This window comes from Corylus avellana, chromosome ca11, assembly GCF_901000735.1.
Source record: "Corylus avellana chromosome ca11, CavTom2PMs-1.0".
Lineage (NCBI taxonomy): Eukaryota > Viridiplantae > Streptophyta > Magnoliopsida > Fagales > Betulaceae > Corylus > Corylus avellana.
In genome coordinates this window covers 6,674,270-6,686,681 of record NC_081551.1, presented here as the reverse complement: position 1 = coordinate 6,686,681, position 12,412 = coordinate 6,674,270, and the positions used below count along the sequence as shown (strand labels likewise).

The window sequence follows — 12,412 nt, the reverse complement described above, 5'->3', positions numbered from 1 at the left end:
TTCAGGGACAGATGACACTATCCCGGTCATTATTTCTTATGACTTACCAAGAGGCCAGGAGGGTAGTCTGTTAGGTCTATTAGACGAGCAAAAAGAGACCATCGAGGTAGAAAAACTTCCCAAGTATTCTTCCCATTTTATTCCAATTCATGATTCCTTTTCGGATGAGAAATTGTTTGGGAATACTCAGAAGGATCTACCTCGATATGCTGACATTTGGAATTACCCATTTGTGGGTAAAATTTATTCTCTTTGGTCCAAGAGAAGAAAAGATTGGTGCTTCAAATTTAAACTTAAGGGTCAGATAATATTGTGCGAATCAAGGATATGGATTCCGTTGACTTGGCAAATTCCATATATTTTGACTAGATGAGTCAGTTTCATAGGATCGAGTGCAGGCCCTGTGTACTTAAACCTCACTTCACCAGGGGACAAGTGTGCTTCAATTCAAGTTTGGGGGTGTGCAATGAGCCATGCTATTTCAAACAGTTTGTCCATCTCCCGGGTAAATTCTTTTCATATTATACACACATTGGGGACAATGTGTAATTTAAGTTTGCAGGTATGGGGGACACCTTACACACACTTTGTCCCAGTTTTATTTTATTTTTATTTGTGAAAAATTAAAAGGAAAAAAATGTATGCATGTTCATGTTTGTCTTAAAATTTTGGTTGATCTTAAAAATTGTGATTTGATTTCATTGGTGAGCTTAAAATTTTGAGCACATGATCTGATAATTGAGTTTTTCAGTCTGGTTACTTGCTTAGGACAGTTGAGAATTCACAAGTTTGATATAATCTTACACAAACACATTAGTACATAATTTGTGTGGTATGACATAAAGTCTGATGTGTGTGTTTATATGTCTTGGGTGAAATTGGATGATTTATTAGATGGATACTTTGGCATATACATATATGATAAAAAAATAATAATAATAAAAAAAGAAAAAAAAAAAAAAAAAGAAATCATTGATAAGCTTTTCACTAAGTAACTGGGCCTCTTGCCTCAAAGCATTGAGTGTTCACGTCAAAAGATGAAAAATTTTGATTTGATTGATGTCATGGCTAGTTTGGTTTCGTAGCCTTTTTGACTCGAGTTAGTAAGTCCTAGGAGTGTCTCTACACCTAATGCCCTAAAACCACCTGGTTTGGGAGTCATTGACTTAACACTCGTTACATGGGTCAATTAGAAAGCTTAAGAGAACCAAACATTGCACAACCTGACGAAAGAAATATATATATATGCCATTGTTGTTCTTTCTAATAGGGATTTTAGTGAACTTTGAGATATGGAGACATTGCATATTGGAAATACTTGGAAGCTTCATATTTATGTGCTAGTTCACCTTACATTGTTTCGAACTTGTGATACCTTAGCATTTCTTTTGTAAGTAATTAAATTTTAAAATTCCAATTCATTGTGAAGATTGAGTTTATCTTTTTAAGCTTGCTAATGAATGAAAAATCATGGTTTTGAGTGATACCTTAAGTTTTGGATAACATGAACTCTTACAAGATGTTTGTGGGTAACATTTCTGGAAAACCCTCACGAGACTTCACTCGTCCACTAGGGAATTCCTAGGAGTTTAAAAAGCTTGTTGCATATGCTAAATGCAATCGTACATCCCACGAAATATGGATTAATCTTTTTGTTTTGAGTTTTCCATTTAATTTTTAGCTTTCTATTGCTAAGGGACTAGCAATATGTAAGTTTGGGGGTGTGTTTAGTGCTAAAATATTCATATTTTAAGCCATTAACTTACATGTGTTAATCCTTTAGTTTGGTTAATTTATGCCATTTTACTTCATTTTTGTATTTACTTTGTTTTTTAGGTTTTTGGAAGAAAAGAAAGCGTTTCCGGAAAAGTTCCAAGCTTAAAGGGCAAATTGAGAAGACCTAGAAGATATGGTTAAACTTAACCAATCATGGTTAAGTTTAATCAAATAAAAAAAAGGATTAATTCGGAATTTCTCAAATTGGAGTCAAAATCGGATTGGATTCAAATTTGGATTCTGCATATGTCTCGGTATTTTGACCATACCTTTCAGCTCAAATATTCGATTGAGAGTATTCAAGCGGTATTGGAAAGCTAACTGAAATTTCTACAAATCATTGTGAAATAGTATTTTTCTAATTCGAAGCGACGCAATGCCAAAATTGCCCCGTAAGATAGGAATGCAATTTTGGGCGAATCCTATTCCGATTTGGACTTAGGTTTTCTTTATCCTAATTGAACTTGGACTTAAATCTCCAAAATTTTTAGGATTACTAGGGCATCTAGGACTCTCCTAAGCCCTATAAATAGGCCTCTAAGCATTGAGAAAAAGGACACACCGCTTCCTAGAGTTAGAAATCAGAAAATTGTCTTTGGAGCTTAGAAGATCATGAGCGGCTAAAATTTTCAATTTATGCATGTTGATTGTATAACTATGAGAATTGCTACCTTTTGATTCTGTTCTTAATTATTAAATACAATTGTTCTTAAATTTCAAAATCAATATTTGTGAAATTCTTCTCTTGTCTTAGAAAGTATTTTACTTTTATTGATCTCAAATCATTCTTGTTTTCTGTGATTATGAGGATGATGGTTATACAATGGGTTTAATTGACATATGATCAATAGGATTTGATAGGCCATGCCTAGGGAAGACGGATTGTACTACACCCTAGTTTAGTGTAATTTAGGTAGACAGTCCGTGCCAACCAAAGATGGGTTACACTTATTCATTGATTGTGTGTATCCTGTTAAAGAATTTGATAATTTATACCTAGGGAAGACAGGTCGTATCACATCTTAGTAGTTAGGTGGACGATCCGTACCAACCGAAGATAGATTATGCTTATTCTTTAATAAGGTAGTTTATTGTTTATTTATAACATGAATAGAATGAATTTCTGGGATTAATTATGATTAGTCATTGTTGTGCGGATAGAGGTGAAGTCAATACCCTACACTCTCTCTCTTATTTTAGATCTCTTTTATTTTCATACACTTTAATTTTAAAGAAAGTCAAATCAATTCTATTTTTAATTAACTTAATTTTGATCTTTCGAATTTGATAACGAAACCCCTACAGTCCTTGAGGTTCGACACCCTCTCTATAGCCGTATCCTACAAAGAATCGTCCTATTGCGAGTGGTAATTTTATAATTAAAATTTTTTGTCACAAAAATACCACAATCAACGAGCTTTCCAACCCGTGATCTTGGAAAAAGTTCTGTCCTTTAGCTCAATAAAAGAAGCAGCCTTTCTCTTGTGCATGAAGAGAGGAATACCAAGATATTTTGCTCTAGCAGGGATCGAATTGAGACTAAGAATGCCTTCGATAGAATTTTTCTTAGCTGGCTGGCAATTTCTGATGAAAAACATAGCTGACTTGGAGACATTGATACACTGGCCGGACCACGTAGAATAAGTAGATAGGCAGTTAAGAATATTCCTTGCCTCACTAACATTTGCCCGAGAGAAAATCATAACATCATCTGCAAAAAAGAGATGAGAAATAGGCGGACATGAACGTGCCATCTTAATACCATGCAGATTACCCAACACATCTTCCTTTAAGAACAACCTCGAAAGAATCTCCGACCCTAAAATAAAAAGGAACTGAGATAGAGAATCGCCTTGTCGGAGGCCCCGAAAGGGGTAAATTTACCATAAGGGGCTCCATCAAGGAGAATGGAAAAAGAGGATGTATTAATACATTGTCTAATCCATTGGACCCAAACACGATGAAAACCAAGCAAGGTGAGAATCCTTAACAAAAAATCCCACTCCATAGAATCAAAGTCTTTTCCATATCAAGCTTTAAAGCCATCAAGCCACCGTCCCTTTTTTCTACTTCATAGAATGGAATAATTCATGGGCTAGGATAGTGTTATCATGAATGGACCTTCCCTTAAGTAAGCCGATTGAGAAGGAGAAACAATTTTATGTAAAAGAGGCTTAAAGCGATTGGAAAGAATCTTAGAGATGATCTTGTAATTAAAATTAGTAAGGCTAATAGGGTGAAAGTGATTCACCAAAGAAGGGTTATCAACCTTAGGAATAAGAGCAATGTTGGTATGACTAAACTCTTTGAGAAGAAAGCCTCCCCTGAAGAAGGACTGTACACACTATCTTTCACAATAGGCCAATAAGTTTTGTAAAAAAGACCAGTCATCCCATCCGGGCCAAGGGCTTTATTAAGCCCAAGCTCCTTAATAGCAACAAAAATCTCATGTTCATCAGGAATGCTACAAATTCTAGCATTTTCCTCAGCAGAAATAACTTCATTCACTAATTTTGGCAAATTATCAATCAAATGAGGGTGGAAGGTGGAAAAAATGTTACCGAAATGATACACCAAATATGCACCAATATTATCTCTACCACAAATAGGAGAACCTTCCGAATATTTGAGGCTAGAAATAGAGTTATACCTGCAACGACACACTGTAAAGGCATGAAAATATTTTGTGTTGAGTTCCGTATAAGTGAGCCATAACTCTTTAGACTTTTGCTTCCACAGCACCTCCTCTCTCAAAAAATGCTCTTGTAAATTCTTCTGAAGAACAGCTTCTCTATCCGAATTGGTAGAGGAATGAGGGCAGCTATGAATAATGCTAATTTCAGCCATCAGTGATTTTATTTTAGCTTGAATATTGCCAAAATGCTGGTGATTCCAAGATTTTAAAGCAATCTTTGTATTCTTCCACTTTCTGCTCAAAGAGAAAGCTGGAGAGCCCTCAACCTCAGCCAACCAAGCTTCGGCCACCAAAACTGGACCTTTACGAGTCCAAAAAGCTTCAAAACGAAAAGGTTTTGGGATATTCTGATAAGAGCCCTCAGTAGAGAGCAAAATGGGGCAGTGATCTGATTGAGTGAAAGGCTGACAAATGATTAATCACAGCATTGGGGAAAAGATGCACCCATTGTTGATTGGCCAAGCCTCTATCTGGTCGTTCTCGAATATTAGCCTTACCAGGCCGGTGGTTGCTCCAAGTAAATTTGTTCCCAACGAATCCCAAATCCACCAAAGCATTGAACTAAACAAAATCCACAAATTCACCTTGAAAAGAAGACCCAAAACTACAGCCTCCACTCTTCTTAGCACGAGAAAGAACATAATTAAAATCTCCCATTAGAAGCCACGGACCGCCAAAGGAATTCCCCAAATCAAACAAAAAAGGCCAACAACCATGACGACCTGAAGTAGTAGCTGGTGCATAAATGCAAGAAACAAGCCAAGTGCAAATTGAAGGATAAGATACACCAAACAAGAGATACACCTCTTATCCAGCCTAACAAGCTCGACATCAACACCAAACTTCCAAGTCAGAAAAATCCCTCCTTGTGAACCAACCCGAGGAACTTCCAACCAAGAAGAAAAACCCAAACCAAACAAGGAAGCTTGAAAACGGGAAGATGGCACCATCCTTTCAGAAAGAAAGATAAGATCAAGTCTGTGTTGCCTGATCAAAGCTCGTAGGACTCGAATTGTCGGGTTACGAGCAAGCCCCCGACAATTCCAAGCTAGGAGCTTCATTGGACGGGTCAGGGCTAATGCAGCCCCACCACCTTAGTTGGAACATCCATAGCAGATGCAATCTCCTCAAGAACAAGCTGAGAAGGAGCAGAAAGAACCCGCATATCTTTGGACTCAAAACCATCCTCAGAAGATTGGGAATTAACCTTAGATTTTTTGTAAGGGAAATCATGCACAAAGGGAATGGCAGGGGTGGATTGTTGTTTGGAATAAGGGTGAAAACGTTTTTTGGTATTGGAGGCTAGAGAGTATTTTGGTGGTTTCAGGGAAAAAGAGGGAGGCAAAATTCTAGAAGTGCAAGGAGATGAATCTGGAGATGAGCACATGGCGGCTTGGGTTTTGTGGTTGGTTACTTTCAAACTAAAAGAGAAATCATCTAGTTTGGGAGTAAGAGGATTTTGATTTTCACACATGGGGTTAGGTGAGCAAAGGGGTGAAGGTATGTCAGAGCACTTGTTTTCAGCTAGATGGAGAATAAGCATGCTAGATGTGTTGGATTGGGTGAGCATTAAAGAGGAGGAATGGGTTTTCAGCGGTAAATGGACAAGAGAAGACTTTTCATTTAATGTAGCTTGAGAAAAAACAGGGCTCAAAGAGAAAGAGTTTATTTGCATGCGATGGGGTACATAATCTTGAGATTGGGAATGGGCATGTGAGGTGCTAGGAAACTGAGTGGGAACGAGTAGACTCAGCTGGTTTGACTCAGTGGGAACCAATGTTGTAACTGTAGAGGGAGCTTCCGTAACTGGTTCGGTCATGCAAGCCAGAGGTTTACAAGCAAAGATAAGATTCAACACCCATGTAAACTTGGGAGGACTTGCCTTCAATTTATCCCCATATCTCTCCCATGAGCAGGAGGACGATCAGTCACTGGACAAGCATAAGAGAGATGCCCTAACCTACCACAAAAATAGCAATATTCTAAGAGACATTCATACTTGTATCGAACCCACATAGGAGCTTTAGGGGGACGATGATGAGTGAATCTCGGAATCAAAGGGCGATGAAGCTTGATCAGAACTCGAAACCTCAATAACTCTTACGTGTAGGTTTATGATTATCATCATTGCCAACCTCTAAGAGTTCACCGAAGCTTGAACCAATGCTGAGAGCATTTTCTAGAGTAATCATTTCCAAAGTTAGATCATGAACTAGCACCCAGAAGGCTCCAGTAGAAAAGTCTATGTCCTTAATGGATTCGGACAAAGACCATCTCTTAAGGAACAAAGGTGAACCTTTGATATTCCATGGAGAGTTTTCCAGCACTCTCATCAAGTCTTCCAAGTTTTCAAAAGTGAACACCATCAGATCATCTTCACGGTATTCAGTGGTTAGGGATTTTAAAAACTTCCAGGCTAGGGAGATGTTGTTCTTGATGATAACTTTAGAAATGGGAATAAGAGAAAAATACCTTACCCACTAGAATGAGAGAGGAAAGATTTGAAGGATTCAGGGAAGGAGAAGATAACAGAGGGGGGTATCACTGCACTGGTAAATTTATAGGAAGATTACCAACTCATAATACTTGTGCTAGTAAAGTACATTTTTGATTTGTTGCAACTATTGTTGGATTTCAAATTTTCTACCACACGGCCTAGCTACGCTATGACTCCTGCTTCAAATCTCCCACAGCTAAGGCTAGTTAGGCTAAGACTCCTCCTCCTTCAAATCTTTAGCACTAACAAATGTAGCAACCGTAGTAGGCCATCGTGTAGCCACTTCCTTTAAGCTTGATGCTTCTAGTATCACCATCTCTTGTTAAATCACCGCTTCTCCCAAAAACTTAAGCTGTTAGAAAGAAGTAAATTTAAGGGGTAATTATCTTTTCCCCCATCAACTACAACGCATTGTTACTTTGTCTCCATGAACTAAAAACCCGACTGCCCGACCCAATCAAACTACTATTTTGTGCCAAAAACTCCCTTCCGATAGTCAAAGGCGTTAACTTAGATGGTCAACCCATCTTGAAATTTTTTATCCCACTTTTTCCCATATTAGGGTTGTCAGTTGATGGAGGCAAAGTGACAAAGCATTGTAGTTGATGGGGACAAAGTGACAATGCGTTATAGTTGATGGGGGAAAAGGTGGGATATAAAATTTCAAGATGGCATGCGAAGCGCACGTGACGGGTTGACCCTTTGAGTTAACACCTTTAACTGGCGGAAGGGGTTCCCAGGCACAAAATGGTAGTTTGATAGGGTCAGGCAATAGGGTTGTCAGTTCATGGGGGCAAAGTGACAATGTGTTGTAGTTGATAAGGGGAAATGGTAATTACCCCTAAATTTAATCATTTAATCATTACTTTAACACTTATTCTCACATGTAGGCTCAAACTCTCTTTTAATAAGTAATACCTAACACGTGAAATATTTAATTTAAATGAGAAGTGATTTGATGGAGTCAAGGTTCAAAGTCAGGACCTCTGACTCTGACACGGTAAGATATGAAAGAGACAATGATTAAGGTGGTTTTAACTATGGTCTAGATCCACACCTTAAAGCCTTATAAGCTACATCTTTTCCACATATTTGATTTGAGTACAACGCTCTATTTATAGAGTTTTAAATTTGATTTGAATAATTTCAAATACAAACATATCCCTTAAATTATGGTTAATAAATATCATCTAAATCCCTTGATTTAAGGAATACAAATAAATTTTATCATAAAAGATTTATATCCTTAACAGGGACCTCTCTCTTTTCTCATCCTCACAAACCCCACAGTAAACCCTTCATCATCATCATCATCTCCTCTAATACTTGATCATTACATATTGTATTTTTGGGCAGTCCTATAAGACTGTAAAAACTGTTGTGAGTGCATTTACGAGTGTTGCGTCCAACATTGAGAAAATATATATAAAAATAAAATTAAAAAAAAAGAGTGCTTAATATACCTAAGTGGACCTTAGCCCATTAGCTTAGGCTTTTGGGCTAGAGTTGTGTTCAACTATGTATATTAATATACTCTTGGTAAAAACTCTATAACCGCTTTATCTCCCAACAAGTGGTATCAGAGTCATGGTTACCTTCTTGGAACAGGTGTCTGGATGCGTCGGAGTTATGTCTCCATCCACAACTCTTGACAATAGACACTCTTGAAAATGTAAAAAAACTCACAAGCGAGGGAGAGTTGGGTCAATGTGAAGAGACTCACAAGTGAGAGGGAGATTGTTGTGAGTGCACTTGTGAGTGTTGTGTCCCACATTGAGAAAATAAAAAAGAAAAGAGTACTTAATATATTTAAGTGGACCTTAGCCCATTCGCTTAGGCTTTTGGGCTAGAGTTATGTTCAGTTATGTATATTAATGTAATCTTGGTAAAAACTTCATAACCGTTTTATCTCTCAACAAAGTGGTATCAGAGCTAGGTGTGATCGAGCGCACTTAAGTGGTTATTATTCTGTTAAATATCTTGTGTTGAATTATTAAGGCTAATCTAAGTAGAATGGTATCTTTGAATGGTTCAAATTATCATATATGGAAAAGTAAAATGGAAGACCTACTTTATGTGAAGCAATTTCATTTACCTGTGTTTGCTACTGAGAAGCCAGACAATAAATCTAATGATAATGTTTTGAATCATATTGATGGTGAGACACATGCACGCACACTTTGGAAAAAACTTGAGGAGTTGTATGCCCATAATACCGCAAATAATAAAATGTTTCTGATGAAGCAATTGATGTATTTGAGATACCAAGATGGAACTCCCTTAGCATATCACTTGAACACTTTCCAAGGAATTATTAATCAGCTGACTGGGATGGGTATTGTAACTACCCAGGGAAAAGCGCTAGCCACATCTGCGCTATGACTCCAAAAGGACTAGTCAATTTGGAGCTTCCCTAGAATTCATTATAAAGCCCAATTTCACCTAGTAACTAGACAATGTGGGACTTAGTACCCATGACTATCTTTATAAACCACCCACTCTATATGGGCTTCTTCTCATCTTCTCAATATGGGATTGGGGTGTTACAAACTCTTCCTCTTAAATTCCTAACTCCTCGTTAGGGCCACGTCATGCAGTGCTCCAGTACCACATGACCTGACGTTACTAGTTGGCTTTGATACCACTTGTAACAACCCAGGAAAAAGCGCTAGCCACATCTACGTTATTACTCCAAAAGGACTAGTCAATTTGGAGCTTCCCTAAAATTCATTATAAAAGCTCAGTTTCACCTAGTAACTAGGCAGTGTAGAACTTACTACCCATGACTATCTTTATAAACCACTCACTCTATGTGGCTTCTTCTCATATTCCCAAAATGGGACCGGGGTATTACAAGTATCAAGTTTGATGATGAAGTTGAGGGGTTGTGTTTACTTGGTACATTGTCGGACTCTTGGGAGACATTTAGAATGTCATTATTTAACTCAGCTCCAAATGGTGTAATCAATATGGATCTGGCTAAAAGTAGTGTATTGAATGAAGAGATGAGAAGAAAATCAAAGGGATCCTCTTCACAGTCAGAGGTTTTGGTTACAGAAAGAAGGGGGACAAGTAAAAGTAGAGGTCCAAAGAATAGAGATAAATACAGAAACAAGTCAAACTTGTTTGCTAATGTTGAGTGCCATCATTGTGGCATGAAATGGCACATCACGAAGCATTACAGAAAATTGAAGAGAGAGAACAAAGAGAAAGGGAAGGAGACAAAGAATGACAATGGCAAGAATGATGATCGAGTTGCCACCACTACTTCCGGAGACTTCTTCACTGTTTATGATGATGATGTCATAATTTTGCATGCCATGAGACTAGCTGGGTGATTGATAGTGGTGCCTCAACTCATGTTACATCTCGACAAGATTTCTTCACGTCCTATACAGCCAGTGACTTTGGGACTGTGAAGATGGGCAATGATGGCTTGGCCAAAATCGTTGGCATTGGAGATGTGTGCTTGGAGATGAGTAATGGCATGACGTTAATTCTTAGAGATGTGAAGCATATTCCTGACATCCATTTGAACTTGATTTCTGTAGGTAAACTTGATGATGATGGGTATTGCAACACCTTTCGTAATGGTCACTCAAGCTCACTAGAGGTGCTATGGTTGTTGCTCGAGCCCATAAGTTGTTTACTTTGTACATGCTGTAGGCAAAACTCTCCAAAGGCATTATTAATGCAATGGATATGAGTCTGCAGTAGAGTTGTGGCATAAGAGACTTGCCCACATGAGTGAGAAAGGCTTGGCAATACTGGCCAAGAAGAATCTTCTATCTAGGATGAAGAGTGCATCTTTGAAAAAGTGCACACATTGCTTGGTAGGGAAGAAGAACAGAGTCTCTTTCAAGAGTTTCCCTTCCACAAGAAAGCCAGGTATATTTGATCTTGTACATTTAGATGTCTGTGGCCCTATGAAGACTAGAACATTTGGTGGCTACCTTTACTTTCTGACCTTTATAAATGATCATTTAAGGAAGTCATGGGTATATACCTTGAAAAGAAAAGATCAGGTATTGGATGTGTTTAAGCAGTTTCAGGCCTTAGTTGAGAGACAAAGTAGGAAGAAGCTGAGGTGCATCAAAACAGATAATGGGGGAGAGTATTGGCGTCCTTTTGATGAATATTGTAGGCAACAGGGTATTCGGCATCAAAGGACACCTCCGAAGACTCCTCAGTTGAATGGTTTAGCTAAAAGGATGAACAGAACACTAGTTGAGAGGGTAAGGTGCTTGCTTTCACAAGCACAGTTGCCAAACTCCTTTTGTTGGGAGGCTTTGAGTACATCAGTACATGTCCTTAATCTCACACAATGTGTTCCTCTTCAATTTGATGTACCAGACAGGGTTTGGACTGGCAGAAATGTTTCTTATGATCATTTGCACGTCTTTGGATGTAAGGCATTTGTGCATATTCCCAAAGATGAGAGGTTTAAGCTGGATGTGAAGACCCGACAGTGTATCTTCCTAGGCTATGGCCTAGATGAGTTTGGCTACAGATTGTATTATCCGGTTGAGAAAAACTAGTGAGAAGCTGAGATGTTGTGTTTATGGAAGATCAAACAATACATGATATTGAGAAGACAAAAAAGGCAGTGACTCAATACAGTGATGGTTTGATTGACTTGGATCCGGCTCCTTTGACAGATTTGCCAGCACAAGTTGAACATGATGTTCAAAATGACCAACAGGGTTCTGCTGATACTGATGTTCCTTTACAGGATGAGACTAATGATCAATTGCCAATACCAAAGATACCACCAAATGTTCCATTCAGGAGGTCTACCAGAGACCGACATCCTTCCACTCGGTATTCTGTAGATGAGTTCGGGTTACTAACTGACGGGGGACAGCCCGAGTGTTATGCAGAAGCCATGGACGATGAACATAAGTCAGAGTGGGTTGATGCTATGCAAGATGAGATGAAGTCATTGCATGACAATCACACTTTTGAGTTGGTGAAGTTGCCTAAGGGCAAGAGAGCTTTGACGAAGAGGTGGATTTACAGGGTGAAGTAGGAAGAACACACTTCATAACTACGGTACAAAGCTAGACTAGTTGTCAAGGGATTCAGGCAGAGAAAAGGTATTGACTTTGATGAGATTTTATCTCCTGTTTTGAAGATGTCATCCATTCGCGTTGTTCTTGGTTTAGCAGCTAGCCAAAACTGAGAGATTGAACAGATGGATGTGAAAACTGCCTTCCTTCATGGTGATTTGGAGGATGAGATTTATATGGAGTAGCCAGAGGATTTCATAGCCAAAGGAAAAGAGGACTATGTGTGTCGGCTTAAGAAAAGCCTCTATGGTTTGAAGCAGGCAACCAGGAAATGGTATAAGAAGTTTGAGTCTGTTATGGAGAAGCAATGCTACAGGAAGACCACTTTTGACCATTGTGTTTTTGTGCAGAAATTCTCTGATGATGATTTTATTA

General features: G+C 38.4%; 1 protein-coding gene across 1 annotated transcript; it reads right to left on the bottom strand.

The window, feature by feature from the left end:
- Positions 1–3,185: 3,185 nt before the first annotated feature.
- LOC132164953 (uncharacterized) lies at positions 3,186–5,532 on the bottom strand. Its single transcript, XM_059575471.1, has 4 exons — positions 5,185–5,532; positions 4,969–5,032; positions 4,161–4,859; positions 3,186–3,487 (listed from the first exon to the last, which is right to left on the bottom strand). Exons 1-4 carry the CDS (start codon positions 5,530–5,532, stop codon positions 3,186–3,188), a joined length of 1,413 nt encoding a protein of 470 aa, XP_059431454.1.
- Between the last annotated feature and the right edge of the window lie 6,880 nt (positions 5,533–12,412).